Here is a 25,146-nt window from a genome sequence, read left to right on the forward strand (position 1 = left end):
GTGACGATTTCGTACCCATCACCAATGATGAACAAATATGACGAATAATAACTGTTACCCGTCACCTATGACCGCCTCCCATGTGCTGAGGAGAAATGTATAGGTGATGGGTGAGCTCTTCAACCGTCATTTATATGTATAATAAGTGATGGGTAACTAGGTTACCCGTAACCTATAAATTCTTTATAGGTGATGGGTGACTTCTACACCTATCACTTATGTTCTTTATAAGTGACGGGTAGCTATATTACCCGTTACTTATGACTTTCACCTATGTAGTGGGAGAAGGACATAAGTGACAGGTAACCTTTAGTGACGGATAGATATTTTACCCGTCACTTATGTTTCTCTTGCTCGGTAGGAATGAGCTACTTCCTTGTTGCATTCCAGAACGTAGCTAGGATTTGGCAGCCGTTTTCTCCTTACAAACAATAGCAATGCATCCAAATACATATCAACAAACACACTTGTAGGAGTACTTGCTTCATCACAGAATTGCAAATATTACAAAGTTCAAATGTATTCATTATAGAATCACAAATGTTACAAAGTTTCGATCAACTCATAATTACTTAAGACTTCACAGCTTAAGGCTTCTATAGTGGAACTCGCCCTGTGGGCTGATAGCGTTAGACACCATGAACTCAGCGATTCATCGTCGAATATCCGGGAGTGCACCGGCGTCGAGAAACATACACTTGTATTGCTGCATAATTTAACACGTAACCAATATCATGTTATCATAGAATTAAACTAATTACCAAAATTAGTTATGAATAATCTTGTATTGAACTTACATCGGGGGATTTGATATTGTTTGCTCGGAGCATGAGGAGTATGTTCCATGCAACATAGCATTCATAGGTGTTGCCTGGTGGTTGTTGGTGGCACTGCTGAAAAAAATCTTTACTGTTAGATGAAAAGAGAAAAAGCAGCAACAGAGAATATTTGGTAATTTGTTTGGTAGCACTTATCGCGTACCTGGTCTTGTGTGTCAGCCTACGACCGGCTTTCGCGTCGTAGTCAGGTTAGCTCGAAGGTACTTGTCGAAAGCCCAGTATAAAGAGGGATCGATTATGGAGCCTTTAAATGTTAGAAAAGTTTAATATGTGAACTAAGACAGGCAGAACTTACGTGTCAAGGAGTTGTTTTACAATGCTGTAATCATGTGATCTAAGTTTTTTTTTTTTGCAGATGTTGGTCTTGACGAGTCGACGTAGAACACCAAGTCCCACTCGAGGCAAATGTTAAGTAAGATCCAATGGTCACCGGTGTTGTAGGCGCCCATCAGGTACTTCACTTTTGAGTATTGCTGCATTGCCCTGGCCACATGATTCGTAGCATAGTCGGGGTGAAGTTGGATGACCGATATTGTAATGGCCTCAAGGTCAAGAAATGCGACGGGATCCTTATTCTTCCTTGTTTCTTTCATCAAGTGTCTACTGATAAGGACACAGTTAGATTCAAGTCTTAATGGTATTAATTAATAAATATCCAGTATCAAGGGACTTACAATGTAAAGACCCGTAATAACAATACGTCCAGCCTATCAAGGTTGAAGAGGTCGTATAAGTCATTGAAACCCACAATGAAGTAGCCATTTTGATTACTTAAGAAGTGTCGTCATTTGTATTGTACGACTATGGATTGATCATTGCTGTCTCTACAAGCCTGTACGTAATAATTATGCAGGTCGATACATGCTTTTCCTACCCTTGCTAGCTCATCTACCGTCATCAAGGGCTTCCCTTATTTCATTTTCATGTTGGCCTGAGTCCACACTGGTGCAATATCTGTGGACTTCTTCATCGGTACAATGGACTTCGACTTCACCGGTACAATGGTCTTCAACATCTCCGGTAGGGGCTTCATAGAGTCTTTCTTCTCGACCTCCTTTTCCTTCTTCTTTTTGGGCTCTCTGGGGGAGACGGTATTGGGTCTGGAAGCGAGGCTGTCAGATGCGGAGGAGAATGCGGTGAAGCCAGCTTCTCTGGAGGAGGAGAAGGCAGTGAAGCTGCCTTCTCAGGAGGTGACCGGCATGGCGGCGGTGCACTTGGAGCTCGTCCATACTGGGATTCACTGGAGACCATGATGTCTCCTCTCTTCCATTGGATCCTTTGATGAAGAGCTTCACCGAGAGTTATGACTTCCTCATTGGGGGGGGACCTCCAACACGTGATCAGTGGCATTGCTATGTACCATATCCACCGTAACCACGGCATAGCTTGCACGTATCGGGACCGTATGTAAGATACGGATGCCTGGAAGCACTTGGCTCGTTGCAACCTCGATGTGATATCCGCCAGGACTGATTACAAGGTTGCAGGACGTAGGCCCTTCTAACAGGTCGATTGTATCCGGCTCAGTCTCGGTAGCAGCTACTTGTTGCTCGACCACCCTGGAGGCACAGCTACTCTTCCCTACAGCTCCAGAGCTAAAATCCTGTGGCATGAAAATCTCTATTCCTTTGCTGCAAGCTACCCCATGATGCTTGAGTAAACTTTCTGGATGATTTCCCGTGTCAATGCATCCACATCCACTACATCCGACCTCTTTCTCTTCTTGTACATCCCGATGTCTTCGGGAAAGCCATATTTCCAGCCCTGGGAACTTGATACACCTCGCACTTGACCTGGGTGCTCAGGGTTTCCCAGCACCGCTGTGAGAACATCACTTTCCCTAACCCCAATGAAAGAACCTTGGCTGGCTTCGGCTGGCTTTTCTTTGACTTTTTCTGTGACTGCCTGGGTTTTGTTGATTCTGAATGTGATTTCCCCGCTATCGGACAGCTCACCCCTTGCACGCAAATATGACCGCGATCATCCTGGGAATTGATTCCAAGGATTCTCGCGGACTTCTCTGGCTAATTTCTCGTCCTCTGCCTGCCATTTCGCCCTTGTCCCAGCGTAACCGGCTGTGTCGGTCCTGTGGTCATGCTTGTTCTTAGCCTGAAGCTGCTTTTTCTTCTCACTCTCCTTCTTGAACTGCTCTGAGTTCTTCATCTGCACAAAAGCATCCCAATCTTTCGGATTCAAGTGTTTGTAGCTCTCATAGGGTGCCACCCCTTTTACTAAGTACCGATTCACAAGCTTGCTCTTAAAGCTTCGGTGAAGTTTCACGATCGCTTTCATTGCTACATTGATCGCGATGTTCTTTTGACGCTCGCTCATATTTCCAGGGTACTCCAGATACTCCATGACGATATTATTGAACAAGTCCCTCTTCACTTCGTCACTAAGGTCATTGAACTTAGTCGTTATCAGCACCCTCTCCCGAGCAATGAGCCCTGCGACCCTCCAGAATCTTTTCAGGGCCTTTTCATCTGTAGGCAGCCCGTCAGTATCGATTCCTGTGATGGTAACCTTGTCCGTCAGCCACTGTGTTTGTGTCCTTGGCTTTCAGGCGCGTGCAACACTACCAGCTGTCTGGCTTGGAGACTACGTTGCTGCCATCTAGAGAGAAAAAGGGGAGTTGACATAAACAAAGAATATTTCTCCATTCAACAAGTATAAAATGTATTGACTCGCTCGTATCAATACCTCTTCGGCGAGGTTGTATTCTTCGTCACTTACCCGATGTTGGCTCTCCCGATTTGATGACAGGTCAGGGCTCGGGCTGTGATACTGTCTTTCGCTGCTATGGAGGACGACGTCGGGTGCGGGTTTGGGTTCCTATCCACCCCATCTTGTGCCAGAGTGGCCTCTAGTGCTAGCATCATTTGTGCTTTTGGTTTCTTAGGGTGACAGTCCTCTTCTTCCCCATGGTTTCTTAGAGGAAAGAAAAAGAATCAAGGTTAACGATTTTCTTAAATCTACTAGTCGAATTATCCCGATTGTAGTGCACAAAATAGTACTTAGCAAAACTATAGAATGTAGATACGTGTGAAGTAAACCGCACATCCTCAACCCGTTGAATAAAAGTTTCCATGTATTTAAAAAATTAGTACTTGTGCCTAAAATGAAAGAAAAATGAAAGCAACCAAGGTGAGCAAGGTCCAACCCAACCACGAGGCATGTTGTGAATCAAAACCTTCTTTACTTAATAATTTCTAATGTTTGACACTCCTGCTGTTTTCTTCTTAATTTTGAGGCAAAAAATGGGGGGGGGGGGATTTTCCTTCTAAGATTAATTAATAAAGTATTTTAAGTCATTTTTCAATCTCTCTTTTTAAAATAATTAGATCATTATTTTCCTCTCTTGACTCCACAAAGTAGTATCATATGGCTATTGTTAATATTAACACTAGATCATATGCACATATGTTAAAAATAGAGTTATATACAGACAAGTCATAGGCTTGCTTGCGCAGGTGAGGCGAGGCAAACCCAACAAAGATTCCAAACACGTCCTTACTTGCTTGCGGATCGGAGTGCAAAAATAAATGGGCCCACTGTGGGTTTGGTCTAATCAATAGGCCCGCACGCGCTTATTTCTTCTCTCAAAATGTTGTTCATTTATATATGATAGTAAAAACTATCCTTAACTGCATTCTAGAGACATGGAAAAGTCAAAAAATGATTTTTTTTTCTTTTTCCATGGATAGTAATAGATAGAGTATTTAGGTTATTTCTTCAATATATTACTGTAGATGAGGATTTTTCAGTACTAGATGAGGTGCGTTCCAGTCAGACTGATACCGCAGGAAAAGGCCTGAAACCATGACGAATAACCTATCTGAACTACGGTGTCATGGAAAGTACCTAACATACTGTTCCATGAATTGTCTGGTTTCCTCGCGTCGATGCTTATTGAGGTACTCCATCCATAGAGGGTGCCATACAGTCTTTCCTCTCTAACTCAATAACAATAAGCATCAATATCAAAGAGGTAGCCTCAGACTAGCTTTCATGTTCATGTGGTTTGCAGGGATTTAATTACATGTTGCTTGCTCGTTTTGGCAACATATATATTCTAAGTTCTAATCCTTAGCTTGCTACTAATAACAAGGTCCTTTATCCAGTTCTTCCCCAAAGGGCAAGCCTGCCGTACACATTTGTTCCCACTTCTCGTCTAAGGTTGTCCCATGGAATCGTACGTTTTTCCTTTAAACTCACTAAGGGAAGCGAGAGGAGAACGAAGGGTGTTTGAGAAGGAGAGAGAAGTACATACATGGAGCGACGGGCGATGGGGCGAGGGGCGACGGGCGATGGGGCGACGGCAGTGACGGGGAGACGGGTCGACGGCGATGGGTGGATGGCGATGGCTCGTGGCGGCGGGTGGGGGGTGACGGCGACGACGAACCCTAGCTTGTGCAGGCAAAAAGACTTAGGCAAAACGAGACTGCGCGCGCGGGGACTAGCTAGGGTTATATACAAATAAGTCATAGGTGATGGGTGATAATATTATCCATCACCTTTTGCTTCGACTCGGCCTGTACATATAAGTCATAGGTGATGGGTGATAATATTACCCATCACCTATAAGTATCACCCGGCACTTATTGTAAGTAAAAGGTGACGGGTTATTAATATCACCCGTGACCTTTTACTTCGACTCGGCCTGTACATATAAGTAATAGGTGACAAGTTATAAATGTCACCCATCACTTATTGTAAGTAAAAGGTGACGAGTTATCAATATCACCCGTCACCTTTTACTCCGACTCAGCCTATCCTGTACATATAAGTGATAGGTGACGGGTTATAATTGTCACCCGTCACTTATTGTAAGTAAAAGGTGATGGGTTATTAATATCACCAGTCACCTATTGTAAGTAAAAATTCAAATTTGATATTAATATTAAAAATTCAAATTTGACAATAATATTACAAATTCAAATAACTTGAAAGTTAAAATTCAATTTTGACATTAACATTAACAATTAAAATAACATAAAAGTCAAATTTGCCATTAATATTACAAATTTGACATTAATATTACAAATTTGACATTAATATTACAAATTTCACACTAAAATTCAAATTCGCCATTTTCATGCTTTCTTGACATGGATCCCTTTGTCATGGTCGGGACGGATGTATGGAGTTTCCTCGATCGGCAAAAGGCGTGGCACGACTGCAGTAGAAAAAGGGGGAATTTCATCGAATTGATTGAACTCCTCCTCATCAACGACGTTTGCAACTCCAACGATGCGTCTTTTCCCAGCGAGAACCACATGGCGTTTCTTCTTTGTTGTGTCAGTCACATAAAAGATTTGGCGAACATCTTTAGCGAGTACGAAGGGTTCAGACTTGTATCTGACATGTTTGAGATCAACGCTAGTGAACCCATACTTGTCATTAGTGATGCCCTTTGCCCCACGTACCCAACGGCACCGAAATAGGGCTACCTTGAATCCCAAGTAGTTCAGCTCCCAGATCTCCTCTATTTGACCGTAGTATGTGCCCCCCTGCATGTCGTTGTCATAAGCTTCTATACGGACAACACTGTTCTAGTGTATGTTCTTCTCATCTTGGGCAACCGTGTAAAATATGTATCCGTTTATATCGTACCCTTGATATGTTATAATTGTGTATATAGGGTCCGATGGCAGTTTTTTTTATCAAAGCACTTGTAGGAGTACTGGATTGTCTGATTCAATCTCGGAACCAAGTCATAAACCTTCGCATATGTTGCCTCGCAACCCAAGCATCAGTCTGCCCTGGATTCTCTTCAAGCAGCATTTGCTTGTGCTCATTGACATATCGGCACACTTCGCTCTTTTGTTGCAGCACGAGGAAATGAGCTTGGCTGTAAGCCTTCGGATCAGAAGTTATTACCATCTTCCCCAGAAATCCCACACCTATGAGCCTCCCCTCACGGCGAAACTTAGGCACGCCAATTGGGTTATTTGGGTCAATGTAATTAACAGACCACTCCAATGCCTCCTCTGTCACATAACCCTGCATGATGCATCCCTCAGGAAAGACTTGATTCCTTACGTATGACTTGAGAATGCCCATATATCTCTCGTATAGAAACATGTTATGCAGGAACACGGAACCAAGGTAGTGTATCTCCTTCACGAGGTGAGCAGTGAGATGTACCATGATATCAAAAAATGATGGTGGGAAATACACCTCAAGAATACATAGAGTCTCAAAGTGTCTTCTTTCTAGCTCCTCTAACGAGTCTGGATCGAGCACCTTTTGTTCAATTGCATTGAAGAAAAAGCACAGGCTCAGGATAGCATCGCGAACCTTTATTGGGAGGATGTTCCTAATTGCTACCGTGAGCAGTGACGTCATCATCACATGGCAATCATGGGACTTCATCATGGCGAAATTCATTTTTAGCTCTTTCACCGAGACAAGTCTTGCGATGTTGGATGAGTAACCGGAGGGAACTTTCACACTGTGCAAGAACTCGCAGAATTCTTTTTTCTCCTTCCTGGAGAGAGTGATAGCTGCTGGGGGTAGGTGTTTTCCTTTGTCCATATCTTGTGCATGGAGCTCCAACCTTAAGCCTATTTCTTCAAGGTCAGCTCGTGCATTCTCATGATCCTTTCCTTTTCCCTTCATTTGGAGCAATGTACCGATCAGACTCTCGCAGATATTCTTCTTTACATGCATGTTGTCGATAGAGTGACGAACATCTAATTTTTCCCAATACTCTAGCTCGAATAGTATTGATTTCTTGTTCCACATTCCTAACTGTTCATCATCCTTAGAGGATTGATTTCACTTGCCATGGACAACATTGATATTCTTAACCTAATTGTGGACATCTTCCCCGCTGAAATATCTCGGAGGTAACGCTTTCTCCCTTGTGCCATCGAACTGCTTGTCCATGTTTCGGTACGGGTGTTTCCTAGGAAGGAAACGTCGATGCCGCATATATACTATTTTCTTTGAGTTCATCAACCTCAAACTGCATGTGTCATCTAAGCAATGGGGTCATGCTTCACCTTTTCTTTTACTCTGACCTGACAAGTTACGAAGTGCTGGCAGATCATTGATAGTGACAAACAACTTGGCATTCAAGGTAAAGTACTCTTGCTTGTACTGATCCCAAACATCGACGCATTCTTACCAGAGTTTCTTAAGATCATCGACTAAAGGCCTGAGATACACATCTATATCATTGCCATGTTGTTTCGGTCCTGATATCAAGATCGGCAACATAATGTATTTTCACGTGTTACAAAGCCAGGGTGGAAGGTTGTAGATCGACAATACAACAGGCCAGGTGCTATGTGAGGTACTCATGTTACCGAATGGATTCATGCCATCTGTGCTCATAGCAAACCTAATATTTCTCAATTCCTCAGTGAACCAACCAAATGTGGAATCAACGATTCGCCACTGAGCGGAATTTGTCGGGTGCCGTATCATTGTGTCGTTCTTACGATCCTCCTTAAACCAACGCACCAATTGGGCCTCCTTTATATTGGCAAACAGACGTTTTAGATGGGGAATTACAAGAAAATACCACACCACCTTCCTAGGACCACCTTTACTTTTCTTGCCTTTGTCCCTCTCACCACCGTCATTTCTACGCTTATATCGATGGGTTCCACACACGGGGTATTGATACAGCTCTGCATACTCTTCACGGAAGAAGATACAATCCTGCTTAGATGCATGTATTTTTTCTATTTCCAGTTCTAAAGGACAAATTATCTTCTTCGCATCATAGACGCCCTCAGGCACCAAGTTCCCCTCCTATACCATGTCCCTTAGCAGATCCAGCAATGCTTCAAAACTCTTGTCAGTCCAACCATGGGTTGCCTTCAGCTGTAGAAGCTTTAGGTTCCCAAAGATCCGCGTATACTTCTCCTTACAGTTGGGATAAAGGGGCATTTTGGAATCCCACACAAATTCCTGGAATTTAGCAAACTCACCATTATTATACTCGTCATGCCGCTCAACATCCCGCACCATCTGGTCCACATTCTCCACAAAATCCTTGAGATCATTATCATTCAAACCTAATATGTCCTCATCCCTGAGATCATGATCCATTTCATCGGGTGTAAATCCTTGATCCACACTGTCGGCATGGAGGGCCCGATCCATCTCCCTCGTTAAGGCCTTGTTCGCCATGTTTGTTCTAACATATATAATTCTATTTAAATCCACGCATGACCAAGTGTGCATGGATATTGTCTGGTTTCGGGAACTTCTTTTCATTCCTGCAGTCGCGACATGGACAATACATTGTCATTATACCACGATCTTTCATATCCCCCAAGGCAGCACTCATGAAATGCTTCATCCCGCTCAGGTATTCCGTACAAGTCCGGGTCTCGAGGTATATGCAACTTCTGTCTGTCATCTACAATTAATGTAAAAACATTCATTCTTCATTAATAATGACCTTAATTTCGTGGTTAAGCACGCGGTTAAAAATTCCCAACAAATACAGTAGATCTGTGGCATCTCGCAGTAGATTGGACAAACCTAGTACCAAATCTAACATAAATACAACTCACTTGTACTAAGATTTTGGATAAAGATGCAAAATGACCAATTACAACTCAAAGCACAACAAATCTACCATATAGGTATTAGAGGAGAAGGAAAGGGGGAGATACAAACCTTCAAAGAACTAGCACCAATTCAAACTTCAAATTAACAAAATATTCGAGAGTCTCTAGTTGAACCGGAGAAAATCGTCAGAACTAAGCGCGAGGTACTGTTGACCACTGTTCAGACCGTATAGTGGCTGGCCAACTTTATAATAGATCTAAGTAATAAGTGACAGGTGATAATACTACCCATCACTTATTACTTCTCATAAGTGATGGATCATATTACGACCCGTCACTTATTACTGGCCCAGGAAGACCCGTCACCTATGCCAAGTCATAAGTGACGGGTTGTATCATGACCCGTTACTTATGACTGGTGCGGGGAGACCCGTCACTTATAACCAGGTTATAGGTGACAGTTTTATTCATTACCGTCACTTATGTTATAGGTTATTACCCGTCACCTATTACATGTTATAAGTGACGGGTATATAACCGGTCCCGTCTAGAGGAGATATAAATGACGGGTAGGGTAATGACCCGTCACTAAATTGTCCTCTTTGTCCATTTTTTACGTAGTGAATGATATCCAAGTCAAACCGATGGTCTTCCTCGAAACAAGAATAAGCATCCATAAACACATGCTAATCAAGTTCAATACACATCAACTGTTGTCAATACCTCATCATATGCAAACTAAGACACTTCTCCATTTAATTTCTCAACATGCTAGTACTTTTCTAGCAAGTACAAAATTAAGATGTTAGATGTGCAACTGACAGTCTTTCCGCTGTGTGTTTGAGTGACACGTGCTCAGTTGATAAAATTTTAAATAAAAATTCGGAATATTTCTACTATTCACCAGTTGTTTCGTCAACCAATGCGTCAATTTTATTTAAACTGATCAATCGACATTGAGAAAAAAAAATTGCAAAAGAATACTTACAAGATTATCCCATCTGATTGATGTGAAAATATGTCGATCATTGCGAACACACATTGATCGCTATCTGCACTCATGTATAGTCTTATATATGAAGCCCAACACAAGCTTACCCGTGAACTCATGGATCGAGCACAACATATTTTTTTCCTCTCTGCTTGTTGCAACTTTAAGTTTCCATATATTTCGTTAATGATCTAATTTAGCTAGATCAATTAGCAGATACCGATGGCTTCTTCTTCACTGGTGCCCGTGCTTCCCCTTCTCCTCCTCCTCGTGTGCCCGGACGTGGCCATTCTGCCGCAGCACCCGACAACGCGTCCTGCTACACGCGCCTGTTCAGCTTCGGTGACTCCATCACCGACTCCGGCAACCTCGCCAGCTTGTCACCCAACATCTCCGTGCTGGCGCCACCCTACGGCGAGACCTTCTTCGGTCGCCCGACTGGCCGCTTCTGTGACGGCAGGCTCATCGTCGACTTCATAGGTATGTGTAGTTCGTTCACTCAACGCGCGCATATGATTACTCCTAACATTCTGGGCAATATAATGTTAACGTTTTTGTACGCAGCGGAGGCATTGCGACTACCGTTCTTGGTGCCGTACCTCATCGGGAGGACGGTGAACGACTTCCGGCAGGGGGTCAACTTCGTAGTGGCCGGCGCGACGGCGCTGAGCTAAGACTTCTGAGAAACCAAGTTGAAATATGTCTTGGTTTCTTGTGATGATTGATTGACATTGTCATTTGTTTTGTTTGATGATCTTCGGTTTTGCATGAGCTTAGATATGATTTGAATTGATTTGAGATTTCATTTGAGCATATTGATTATAGACTAATTGGAATTGGAGTTGGAGATATGTGTTTGCTTGTCTCATGGTGTGCAGGTGATGGATACAATTTGGCGGTCGACGGCGGGAAGATTGAGGCCAAGTAGAGTACTTTGTGCCAGACGATCAAGGAGGTCGGACGGAGTCAACGGTGATTCTAGCTGAACGCGTGGAGGTCAAGCAAAACATTGAAGACAGATGGAGACGGCATGTTGACAAAGTCAAGCAAAGAGAATGCCGATGCAAGTGATAAGGCGGCCCGAAGGATCGGGAGCGGGAGAGACTTGCCGGCTGTCAGGATCGCATGACAGAGTACATGCATCGACATCGAAGAGCTTGCTTAAGGTGTAAACAAGGCGGTGAGTCACGCTTTGAGAAGCGTGCAGGCGGTTTCGCGGTTTGGCCTCAAAACCGTGGGAAAACTGGAGCAGTATGTGGCACAATCGTGAAGCTTGCATTGAGGCAAAGCTCAGTCGTGAAGGCGCCACGGCCATCCGATGAATGGAGAAGAAAATAGACCAAAATACCCTCGATGGTAGGTAGAAGTGCACTTCAAGAGAGGGGTATTTTAGGGAAAAGCTACGAAACTTAAGGGCCAAGTTTCCTAGCCCTATAAATAGAGGGCTAGGGCTAGAGAGAGCTTTGAAACAGCCACTTAAGCCCCATTGTACCACCCATTTGAGAGCCTTAGAGCTAGGATTTTAGAGTAGAGAAGGATGAGTGTTTTGCCTATGTAATAGGTGAGAGTTTTTGAAACATAAATCTTTGTAATCCTCCTAAAATAAGGCTGACCTCTTTGAGTAAGAAAGTTTATATTTTTCTCATATGCTTGAATTCCCCTCCTTCTAGTTTCCTTCTATTGGTTCCCTTGCAAGTTTGCAAGTTTTTCGGTTTTCGGTTTTCATTTTCGTTTTGGTTTTTGGGCTGAAATTTCAGCACCTTGTAAGGTCATTATTCTTGTTTCTAGAAGCATAAAAAATCACATACTAGTGTATGCTTATAGGTCTTACCCTTACCTCTAGATCATCAACTTGGAGATATTCTTTACTCAGTGATCTTTTCTTTGAGCTGCAGTTTTTCACCTTTGCAGAGTTATTTTTCTTGATGGTAGTGGCTTAAACACTCTCATACTTTTGTATTTGAGCAGGTCTTGAGTTCCCTTGCTACTAGACTATCATCTTGGAGGATAACCTTGTCCTGTGTCCATCTTCTCTAGTTTCTTTGAAAGTTGCGAGTTTTTATGCACAAAGATACATAGAATGGCCTTGAATGGAACCTATGATTCATATTCCATCCGTAGTGTCATGTTTCCATGGAACTAGTTTTCTTGCTTTGTTTCTCTAATTCTTTTGCTTCCGTTTGAGTGTTTTGAGGTGCGTTGGGTGAGAAATAGGAAAAGGTCATCTATTTCGAAAGAAATTTATTGAGCCACCTATTCACCCCTCTCTAGTCGCCATTCTCATTCCAACAATTGGTATCAGAACCGGTTTGATCACTTGTGGACCTTAACCGGTTTTGTGATCCGTAGGCGACATGAAGAGAAGTGGGAAGATTCTCCTGTTTGATGGCCGTGATTTTTCGTACTGGAAGGTGCGCATGGAGGCTTATCTTCTAAGCCAAGGAAGTGCAATATGGGAAATAATTGATTCCAACTATGAGATTCCTGCTGCTCGCTTGACTCAGGTTCAAATCGAATAGTATGAGGCCAACAATAAGGCCAGAAATATTTTGTTCACAAGTCTGAGTCGGAATGAGTTTGACAGGGTTCAGCACCTCCGTACAGCCTGGGAGATCTGGTCTACTCTGAGTGTCTTTCATGAAGGCACTAATCAGATTAAGGCCAGACGCCAAAGCACATACAACCAAGAATACCAAATTTTTATGCAAGGCCCCGGAGAGTCTTTGGATGCGATGTTTGCTCACTTTGATGGGATTGTTAGTAATCTTCGATCAACTGGTGTTTTTCCCTATTCGACCACGAGAGAGAGATCAAGCTTCTCTATGCTCTTGACCATAGCATATGGGAAGTTAAGATCTTGAGCATTGAAGAGTCTCCAAATTATGACACGTTGACTTGTGATGGGTTCTTCAGCAAGCTTAAGTCAACCGAGATAGCCAAGGCGGCTCGAATCGGTCTCAGAAACCCCCGTCTTACAACATGGCGTTTGTTTCCGCATCTGGTGGTGGCAATCAGTCTACAACTGGTTTTTCTTGTGCCGCTTCTACAACAACCGCCGAGACTAGAGGAGGGGTGGTTCTCGTGCCTGCTTTGAATTTGGTAACACTACCCACTTCAAGGCGGACTGCCCCAACTCAAGAAGAGGGAGGACGGCAACCACGACTACAACAAGCACAAGAAGAAGAACAAGAAGCTCTTCTTCAAGAAGAACCACGACAAGATGGCCAAGAAGGTGGCCAAGGCGGCTTCTAGGGCGTTCATGGTGGTTCTCAGTGACATTGACACTTCTTATATTGAGGAGGATGAACCGCAAGCAAAGAACAAGAAGAAGACCAAGGACTTCACTGGCCTCTGCTTCATGGCGGACGACCACAATGACAACAGCGACCCTGAGCTGGATCCCTTTGAGGTATTGCCTTCCTACGACCAACTTTCCATCCAAGTCGATACCTTGAATGATACTCTCGTTAGCCAAGATAGGTTACTTAAGAAAGTTGTGTGTGAGTTGAAGGATCTTAGGCTTAATTATGAGTCTGACTCTACTGAACTTGCATTGTTTAGGTCAGGCCCGATATTGAGGAGTGTGAGAGTTTCCTGATTGTCATTGTTGAACTTGCTGAGCTTTATAATGTGCATGCTCAAGTCGCCAGTTGGCTTGAGAGTGCCGAGAAGAAGCTTCTTGAGAATGAGTGTTGGTCTACTCTCTTAGGTGCATGTATAAATTTCCCTTTGCTTGAAAAGGATGTTAATCTGAAAGACAAGCGCCTGAAGGAGCTAGAGTCTAGATTGGAGAGTGCTGGGAGTTTTAAGGATGTGCAACCGAATTATTCCACCTGCACCATCTTTTAGAGCAAACATAGCTGGGTTAGAGGGCAAGTTCAAAAGCTTCTGACTGAGAATGAGTATCTCTTTTCTCTGGTGGAGAAGTGTTTAGAGGGCAAAGGGAAAATAAATTTGATCTTGGCCAAGACCAAGATGTGTGCTAACAAGGCGAGTTTGGCTCTTGGGTTGCGTTTTGAGAGAGTGGCTTACAATGGGGAGAGTAAGACTATGTTTACCACACCTACTACCCTAGAAGCTGAGAATTCCAAAATCAATACCAAACTACAACCCATCAAGAAACCAATTTCACAACCCACAAAGAAGAAGCCCGCATCACAACCCAAAAGAACTCCACAGCCTAAGATGAGAGAGCTTGTAAGAGAGCCCCGAGTGACCGATAGTCGAGTTCCCGAGAGACGCTACCACTGTACCTACTGCCAAAGAGATGTTCACTTGGTTGGGTTTTGCTTTCGCTATAGGAGAGATGAGCGGCGTGAGTGGGAATGGAGCACCTGAGACATGTACTGCCCCTCTGTTGGTGTACATGAGTCTTTTCCTCGCTTCCACTCACGAGTCCCTAGTGCTTTTCAGTCTCTTCCTAGAAGTGGTGCCCGACGTGGATTTTATCATGACTCATATGATTTTGGTCCACGTGTAAGAGGCTTTGAGTCCCAGCGCTTTCACGGACCATGTTTTCCTCATCGTGGTACTCGCCCCCAGCGTGTTGGTGTTGAGTTACCTATTGTTTCTGCTTTAGGGCAGATGACCCGGTACTGGATTCCTAGGAGGTTTTTGACTAACCCCAGTACTGAGACATCCACCTTCTATTATTCTCATATGTACATGCAGGCGGAGGCCTGGAGAACAAGTGGCTCATCGACTCTGGTTGTTCACGGCACTTGACCGGATATTCATCATGGTTCTCCAGCCTCACCTCCGTGAAGCGACATGTGTACATCACATTCGAGAATGATCAGAAAGGAAGCGTGAAAGCCAAATGTATGATAAGGGTGAATGAGAGTTTCACTCTCAAAGATGTGGCTTTGGTGGAGCATCTGGGATACAATCTTCTCTCTATATCTCAGTTGCCACATGAGGACTTGGAAGTGCATTTCAAACGCAATAATTCTCGAGTTCTTGATTCTTCTGGTGCTTTGATTTGCAAGATTTCTCGAGTTGGGAGAGTTTTTGGAGTTGATTTTTCTGAGTCTTCTAGTTCTTCTCGGAGTTTACTTGCTCAACCTTCTTCTGAGCTTTGGATGTGGCATAGGAGATTAGGGCATATGAGCTTTGATTTGCTTACTCATTTGAGTGCCCTAGGCTTGATCCGAGAATTACCCAAGCTCAAGTTTGAGAAGAACCTTGTGTGTCCTCCTTGTCGGTATGGAAAGATGGTTGCCGCTCCTCACCCACTAGTCAATCTGGTGATGATTGAACGACCGGGAGAACTTCTCCATATGGACATTGTTGGTCCTTCTAGGGTTCGTTCGGCGGGTGGGAAGTGATATGTTCTTGTCATTGTTGATGATTTCTCTTGCTACTCTTGGGTCTTCTTTCTTGTGAGCAAGGATAAAGTATTTTCACACTTTCGAAGTTTAGCTTTGAGATTGTTCACAGAACTCCCTGGTGCATTGAAAGCAATTCACAGTGATAATAGCATCGAGTTCAAGAACTATCTCTTTGATGCTTTCTGCCTTGAATATAACATTGAACATCAATTTTCTGCCCCACGCGTTCCTTAGCAGAATGGCATGGTTGAGGGAAAGAACATGACTTTGGTGGAGATGGCTAGAACGATGCTCGATGAGCATAGGACTCCTAGGAAGCTTTAGGTTGAGGCCACTAGCACAGCATGCTACATCTCTAAATGGATTTTCTTGCGCTCGATCTTAAATTTGACTTCTTATGAGTTGCACTTTGGGAGGAAGCCGAAGGTTTTACATTTGAGAGTTTTCGGTTGTTGTTGCTTCATCCTAAAGCGTGGTAATCTTGACAAGTTCAAATCGCGTTCTTCTGTTGGTATTTTCTTGGGGCATTCTCTTCATGATCATTCTTACAGGATTTATAATCTTGACACTAACACCATCATGGAATCTTGTGATGCGACTTTTGAAGAATCAACCCCCTATGCTAGTTCTTCCTTTGAGTATGTAGGTGATCAAGAGATGAGCGAGAGCATATTCGTAGATGGCGATCTTCCAGCTTTCGATGATGACGAGGATGATCCACTACTTCCCTCGACCACACCTGCTCCAGAGCTGGCTCCTGCTTCTTCTACTCCAGCAGAGGGTCCTGCAGCCTCTACTTCCACTTTGGCTGCTCTCGAGCCTGCACCCGCACAGGTTGAGGGGGAGTTCACCTCTAGGCATGAAGCCCCTCAACACATTCAGCAGTGACACCCTCCACACATGATGATCGGAGATCTTGAGAAGAGGGTAACGAGGTCCAAGTTTGCTGATTTTACTGATTCTGCATTCGTTGCTTCTTTTGAGCCCCATGATGTTGGACATGCTTTATCTGATTCGAGTTGAGTCAATGCCATGCATGAAGAGCTTAAAAACTTTGATAGAAACCAAGTCTGGGTCCTTATAGAGCCACCCCCTAATGTTCACACTATAGGCACCAATGGGTTTTCAAAAACAAATAGGGAGAGGATGGGTCTATAGTGAGAAACAAGGCTAGAGTAGTAGCTCAGGGTTTCACTCAAGTAGAGGGGATAGATTTTGGAGAAATCTTTGCTCCAGTAGCTAGACTAGAAGCCATTAGAATTGTTCTTGCATTTGCAGCATCCCGGGGTGTTAAGTTGTATCAAATGGATGTCAATAGTACTTTCCTAAATGGCTTCATAGAGGAAGAGGTCTATGTCAAGCAACCCCCAGGCTTTGAGCACCCCAAATACCCACATAGAGTATACAAGCTTCAGAAAGCTTTGTATGGGCTGAAGCAGGTACCTAGGGCTTGGTATGATAGGCTTAGGTCTTTCTTGCTAGGTCATGGGTATGTGATGGGGTCAGCTGATAAAACTTTGTTCACTCTTAGGCATAGCAATGATTTCTTATTTGTTCAAATTTACGTGGATGATATCATTTTTTTTTTTGCTCTTCTCATGCACTTGTGGCCAAGTTTGCACAAACTATGAGTAGGGAATTCAAGATGTCGATGATGGGCGAGCTCAACTTTTCCTTTGGCTGCAAATCAAACAATGCAAGCAAGGTACATTCGTCCATCAGACAAAGTACACCAAGGATTTGCTAAAGAAGTTCGACATGAACGATGTAAAGCTATTGGTGTCACCGATGGCTACCTCGACTGTGCTTGATCCGGATGAAGATGGCGAGGAGGTGGACCAGCGGGAGTACAGGAGCATGATCGGCTCCCTTCTATACTTGACAGCGACAAGACCCGACATCCACTTTGTCGTCTTCTTGTGTCCTCGCTTCCAGGCTTCACCAAGGATGTCTCACTGCCAAGCGGTGAAGCGCATTCCGAGGTATCTCAAGCACACTCTCGAGTTTGGGCTTTGGTTTTCTGCTTCCTCTTCGCTTTCTCTTCGAGGTTTTCTGGATGCAGATTTTACTGGTTGTAGAATTGATAGGAAGAGTACCTCTGGTACTTGTCATTTCTTGGGTACTTCTCTTGTGTGTTGGTCTTCTCGCAAGCAGTCTAGCGTTGCACAGTCTACTGCTGAAGCTGAATATGTAGCTGCTGCTAGCTGTTGCTCACAGATTTTGTGGATGGCTGATACCTTGAGGGATTTTGGGTTAGATTTCAAGAGCGCGTCACTTTTGTGTGACAACACCAGTGCTATAAGCTTAGCCAATAACCCAGTTCAACACTCCAGAACCAAACACATAGATGAGAGATTCCACTTCCTGAGAGACCATAATGAGAAAGGAGACATTGAGTTGAGCAACATAGATACCAAACACCAACTTGCTAATATCTTTACCAAGCCTCTAGGTGCAATAAGGTTTGCCTTTCTGAGGGGAGAGCTTGGTGTGTGTCATCCTTATGGCATTGTGTGTGAGAGAGAGTTGCCTTTGTACATACTCTATCTTACTTTTATTCCATTTGCATTGCATAACATTTTGTAATATAATCATGTTAACAAAAGTTTCATTTATATGTTCTTTGCACTTTCTTGTACTAGTTGTGAATTTATGCTAAGTGTAGTGGATGTATAACAATTTATGCAAGCTTAGGCTCTTACTGAAACATGGCATAAAATTTGTTGAGCAAGCTTGTCTTTTCTAAAGAATGAACTTAAAATACGAACATAATCTCTTGTCACCTTTGAGTATTTGCTTTAGCTTAATTAGTGCTTAAATTAGGGCAAGTTTTGTGAAAAGCTTGTGCTAGGCCGCTTTGTTCAGTTCAGCGGATTGGGGGCCTTTGACCTTTATCTATGTAAATGTTTAGCCCATGATTAACCCTTAGGAAAACAAGTGCTCTTTTGTGTCACAAAGGCACAACTTTTTTGGCTTTGTGAAAAATTGCATATCTTAAATTCTATGTTGAGTTAATAAAATGAATGATCAAGTTTTAAGCTAAAATTGAATCCAATACGGTGGCTTAAGGCTTCATATGGTTTGCCAAAGAAGTGAACCCATGGTTGCTTAAAACTCACCTGAGGATAGTTAATTGATCAAATGAGAAAGTTAACTTGTGCTTTTTAATGTGCTAAGAATGTTCTTTTTCATGTTATCAAACTAAGGCTTGGATTGATATGTGGGTGTTTGCATAGCCCGTTGGATTGAACTTGGTTGCCTAGTTTGAACTTGACATAACACTAGTTTCTTTAATCTTTCCAGTGATCATGAAACTACGGATGCTTTTATGGTGACATCTTTTGGATAGTTGAACAACATGATCAAAACTTGCTTTACTCCCGGTGCTTGTGATATGAACTCACTTCAAGACTTTGTGCGCCTTTAAGTTATATTGTTTACTTCTCATAATACTTTGACATCTCTAGTTCTTGCAAGTGTTTTTTGATCTATATGTGAAGCTTTGTAAGCTTGCATTTCATTTGCACATCTTTTGCATAGTCTGTTATCCTTGATATTTGCATTGCCAAAGGAGGAGAAAATATGCCCAAAAATATTGTGCTCAAATATTCAACAAGGGATGTGTTTTAGGTTTTTGAGTTTTGTTGCTCTTTTGAGGTTTTTGGCTCGTCTTTACCTCTCTTAGGGCTTTTGCAACCTTTCTCATGCCAAGTGACATATTTTGCTCTTTCTCGAGTTTTTGGTCACTTGGATGAGCTTATCTTGTTTTAATTTCTTCAAACCAAAATCTTTGTGCTTTACGGGTTGTCAATGCACTCATCAAGGGGGAGATTGAGAAACCAAGTTGAAATGTGTCTTGTTTTTCTTGTGATGAGTGATTGATATTGTCATTTATTTGGTTTGATGATCTTCGGTTTTGCATGAGCTTTGATGCGATTTGAATTGATTTGAGATTTCATTTAAGCATATTGATTATGAACTAATTGGAATTAGAGTTGGAGATATGTGTTTGCTTGTCTCATGATGTGCAGGTGATGGATGTAACTTGGCCGTCAACGGCGGGATGATCGGGGGCAAACAGAGTGCTTGGTGCCAGATGATCAAGGAGGCCGGGCAGAGTCAAGGGTGATCCTAGCTGAACACGTGGAGGTCAAGCAAAGCATTGAAGGTGGATGGAGACGGCATATTGACAAAGTCGCGAAGGGAATGCCAGTGCAAATGACAAGGTGGCCCGAAGGATCAGAAGCGGGAGAGACTTGCCGGCGGTCAGGATCACATGATGGAGTACACGCGTTGACATCGAAGTGCTTGCTTAAGGTGTAAGCAATGCGGTGAGTCACGCTTTGAGAAGCATGCAGGAAGTTTTGTGGTTTAACCTCAAAACCGTGGAAGACTGAAGGAGTATGTGGCACCATCACGAAGCGTGCGTTGAGGCGAAGCTAAGTCGTGAAGGCGCCAAGGCCGTCTGATGAATGGAGAAGAAAATGGACCAAATCCATCGATGGTAGGTAGGAGTGCACTACAAGAGAGGGGTATTTTGGGAAAAAGCTAGTAAACTTAAGGGCCAAGTTTCATAGGTCTATAAATAGAGCGGTAGGGCTAGAGAGAGCTTTGAACTAGCCACTTGAGCCCCCTTGTGCCACCCATTTGAGAGCCTTAGAGCTAGGGTTTTAGAGGAGAGAATGATGAGTGCTTAGCCTATATAATAAGTAAGAGTTTTTGAGAGATAAGTTCTTGTAATCTGCCTAAAATAGAGCTGACCTCTTTGAGTAATAAAGTTTATATTTTTTTGCATATGCTTGAATTCCCCTCCTTCTAGTTTCCTTCTATTAGTTCCCTTGTAAGTTTGTAAATTTTTCGGTTTTCGATTTTAATATTCGTTTTGGTTTTTAGGCTGAAATTTCAGCACCTTATGAGGTCGTTGTTCTTGTTACTAGAGGCATAAAAACTCACATACGAGTGTATACTCATGGGTCTTGAGTACCCTTGCCTCTAGATCATCAACTTGGAGAGATTCTTTACTCGGTGATCTTTTCTTTGAGCTGCAGTTTTTCACCTTTGTAGGGTGGTTTTCTTGATGCTAGTGGCTTAAACACTCACATACTCATGTATTTGAGTGGGTCTTGAGTCCTCTTACCACTAGACTATCATCTTGGAGGATAATCTTGTCCGGTGTCCATCTTCTCTAGTTTTTTTAAAAGTTACGAATTTTTATGCACAAAGACACATGAAATGGTCTTGAATGGAACATATGATTCATATTCTATTCATGGAGTCATGTTACTATGAAACTAGTCTTCTTGCTTTATCTCTCGAATTCTTTTGCCTCCGTTTAAACGTTTTGAGGTATATTAATGAGAAATAAAAAAAACTATCTATTTAAAAAAATTATTAAGACCCCTCTAATCCCTATTCTCATTGTAACAACTTCTTCAGGGACTCCTACCGCTATACTCGCTGGACGTGCAGCTGGAGTGGTTCAAGCGCGTGCTATACTTGCTGGGGCCAAGGCTGTTTTTTTCCTTCTCCGAATACAAGCACGACGCTTGCACCATCGCGTGGCTCCTACCAAGCGTCTACAAATTAATGTTACTGCTGAAAGGACTCACATACAAATGAAAACTTTGAACAAAGTGGCATATATTACTATAGAAATAAGTTTATATATTATCCATCACTACCGATTCCTTACAAGCTGATAGTGATAAAATATCACTGTCGATTCGTATTAAAGACAGACACTAAAAGATCACTCGAAAAAATCTAACAGTGAAACTTAATTATTACTACTGACTCTAGCCACAAACCAGTAGTGATACTATTATGGTCAGTTCATATTATGAATTGATAGTGAAACTTTGAATATCACTGTCGGCTCTAGCGACGAACCAGTAGTGATATTATTACGGTCGGTTCATATTATGAATCGATAGTGAAATCTTGATTATCACTGCCAACTGAAACCTTCAGTCGACAGTAAAACCTTCAACCGGCAGTGATCATATTTTTATTATCGGTCTCCTAGCCACAATAATAGTCTGAAACCATCACTGCTCGTTGTCCATTATTAGTTTCAAAAGCGATAATGGAAGGTGTTTTGAATTCGCCAATAAAAGAGAGTTTTGTAGTAGTAACATACGTACGTCTGACATGTGTAACAAGGGTAAATGAGAAACTACGTACCCTCCTAACATGGCAGAAGTACTTGCCTTCCTGCAGAGCGCAAGGACATCACGTCTCGCTCTCTGTTCCTGATGGGGAGATCGGAGCCAACGACTACGACCACCCCTTCTTCCAGAACCGGTCCTTCACCGCCGAGATCAAGCCCTTGGTCCCAAAAGTAGTACAGAAGATCGAAAGCGCCGTCAAGATAGGCGTCAGTTATATATGTCGATCATTGCGAACGCACATTAATCGCTATCTGCACTCATGTATAGTCTTATATATGAAGCCCAACACAAGCTTAACCCGTGAACTCATGCATCGAGCACAACATATTTTTTCCTCTCTGCTTGTTGCAACTGTAAGTTTCCATATATTTCGTTAATGATCTAATTAGCTAGATCAATTAGCAGATACCGATGGCTTCTTCTTCACTGGTGCCCATGCTTCCCCTTCTCCTCCTCCTCGTGTGCCCGGACGTGGCCGTGTCTGCCGCAGCACCCGTCGGCGCGTCCTGCTACACGCGCCTGTTCAGCTTCGGCGACTCCATCACCGACGCTGGCAACCTCGCCAGCTTGTTGCCCAACATCTTCGTGATGGCACCACCCTACGGCGAGACCTTCTTCGGCCGCCCGACCGGCCGCTTCTGCGACGGCAGGCTCATCGTCGACTTCATAGGTATGAGTACTTCGTTCGCTCAACGCGCGCATACGATTACTCCTGACGTGCTGGGCAATATAATGTAAACGTTTTTGTACGCAGCGGAGGCGTTGCGGCTGCCGTTCTTGGCGCCGTACCTCACCGGAAGGACGGCGAACGACTTCCAGCAGGGGGTCAACTTCGCGGTGGCCAGCGCGACGGCGCTGAGACAGGACTTCTTCAGGGACATGGGGCTCAACCTGACTACCCTAACGCCATACTCGCTGGAAGTGCAGCTGGAGTGGTTCAAGCGCGTGCTACACTTGCTGGGGCCAACTGAACAAGGTAACTGGTGTCACCGTGTTATGTGTACAGGAAAAGCTGTTTTTTCCTTCTCCAAATACAAGCACGATGCTTGTACCATCGCGTGGCTCCTACCAAGCGTCTACAAATTAATATTACTGCTAAAAGCACTCACGTACAAATAAAAAACTTTGAACAAAGTGACATATATTAATATAGAAATAGACTTATATATCGCCTATTACTATTGATTCCTTGAGAGACGATAGTGATGAAGTATCACTGCCGATTCGTATCAAAGATCGATACTAAAAGATCATTCGAAAAGAATCAGCAGTGAAACTTGATTATCACTGTCGGTTCTAGCTACGAACCGGCGGTGATACTATCATTATTGATTCGTGTTATAAATCGATAGTGAAACTTTGACTATCACTGTTGACTTTAGCCACGAACCGGCAGTGATACTATCACTGTCGGTTCGTGTTATGAATCGACAGTGAAATCTTAACTATCACTGCTGACTGAAGTTTTCAGTCGGCAATGATAATATCTTCACTGTCGGTCACTGAGCCGACAGTAATAATCTAGGACTATTAGCATCCATTGTCCACTGTCGGTTTCAAAACCGACAGTAAAAGATATTTTGGAGTCGACAATTAAAAAGGATTTTGTAATAGTAACATCGTACGTCTGACATGCGTAACAAGGGTCTTCCTGCAGAGCGCAAGGACATCATGTCTCGCTCTCTGTTCCTGATGGGGGAGATCGGGGCCAACGACTACAACTATCCCTTCTTCCAGAACCGGTCCTTCACCGCCGAGATTAAGCCCTTGGTCCCAAAAGTCGTACAGAAGATCGAAAGCGCCGTCAAGGTAGGCGTCAATTAATCCCACCTGAACCCTAGCAAAACCAACAAATCCGTAGTTATATTTCGTGTGCCTTTCCATGCGCAAATAGGTTTTGATCGGCCTTGGAGCGAAGACGATCGTCGTCCCAGGAAACGTCCCCATGGGCTGCATACCCAGGTACCTCGCCAAGTTCCGGAGCAGCAACCCCGGCGACTACGACGCCGCCGGGTGCCTCAGGTGGCTCAACGACTTCGCCGAGCTCCACAACCGTGCGCTCAAGCGCGTGCTGGAGCAGATCCCTCGCGACCCGACGACGGTCACGGTAATCTACGGCGACTACTACGGCGCCATACTGGACATCACCCGTAACCCTCCCAAACACGGTAGGATCATATCGGTGCAAGTTTAATATACCCTAGCTTCAGATCATATCACGTTAGCTTGTTGAATTCGCGCGCATTACATGAAGCGAACAGCACTGAAAGTCGAATGGTTTTAACTGCTATTCTGATCGCAGGGTTTACGAACTTGGCCGCGTGTTGCGGGGACGGTGGCCCCTACAACTCCGGCTCGCTGTACCCCTGCAACGCCACGTCCATTGTTTGCCCTGACCCGTCCAAGCGCATTTCATGGGATGGCATACATTACACTGAAGCTGTGTATCGGTTCGTGGCGCGTGGCGTGCTAGATGGACCATACGCTGCACCATCGCCCATACTGTCGAAATGCAGATGCTAAACTACCTGTATCATATGTGCACGTACTCCTAAATCTACTTTTGCTAATATATACTTGATGAACAAGTAATATTATCGACCAATACTTGCTGATCTACTTTGGTCAGCAGTTATACAATAAATCTTGAACTTAGCTTGCATGTACACGTAACGCATCCCCTGCACGAATTAACCTGCTTTATATGAACTTGGTGACAAAAATATATCCACGCTGCAAGTGCGATCATCATGGGAATCAAAGATCACAAAGCAACAGTATATTATAACCTAGTCGCAAACGCGGTGCGCGTCCAGGTCGTAGTGCCAAAATTTTAAATCGATCAGGATGGACTTGCTTACCCTGATTATTGACAAATACACGCATTAGAATTGGAGTATGTCTCTAACCGGCCTCATGGTAATGTGGAATGATATTAGCACATCGGTCTATCTGATGCCAAACGGCCGCTAGTCAACATGGATAGATAGGATGCAAATTCTAAACTATGTAATCGACGTTGAGAAGGAAATCATGTGAAGATCGATCAATGATAATCATGTGAAGATTCACCCCACCCAATAGATAGTTCTGAGTAAACACTTAGTTTATTTTTTCTTAACTTAATTAGGTGAGTCAATCTTTAGTTCATTTTTTGAGTTTAGAGTCGTCCTAATAGAAAATAGGAAACTTACATTCCTAATGATAATCGATCAAATCTGTTTGTCACCGCAGATGCAAATTAACGGATATCTGCACTCCCTAATCTCAACAGTCAACACTTCA

General features: G+C 43.4%; 1 protein-coding gene and 1 pseudogene across 1 annotated transcript; both read left to right on the forward strand.

Annotated features, from left to right (window-relative positions):
• The first annotated feature begins 1,261 nt into the window (after positions 1 to 1,261).
• LOC133910561 (GDSL esterase/lipase At1g31550-like) lies at positions 1,262 to 22,140 on the forward strand (annotated as a pseudogene).
• LOC133911044 (GDSL esterase/lipase At1g31550-like) lies at positions 22,119 to 24,568 on the forward strand. Its single transcript, XM_062353269.1, has 5 exons — positions 22,119 to 22,531; positions 22,616 to 22,837; positions 23,519 to 23,670; positions 23,756 to 24,029; positions 24,164 to 24,568. Exons 1-5 carry the CDS (start codon positions 22,273 to 22,275, stop codon positions 24,382 to 24,384), a joined length of 1,128 nt encoding a protein of 375 aa, XP_062209253.1. The 5' UTR covers positions 22,119 to 22,272; the 3' UTR covers positions 24,385 to 24,568.
• Positions 24,569 to 25,146: the final 578 nt, after the last annotated feature.

The sequence above is a fragment of the Phragmites australis genome, chromosome 3 (genome assembly GCF_958298935.1).
Source record: "Phragmites australis chromosome 3, lpPhrAust1.1, whole genome shotgun sequence".
Classification (NCBI taxonomy): Eukaryota; Viridiplantae; Streptophyta; class Magnoliopsida; order Poales; family Poaceae; genus Phragmites; species Phragmites australis.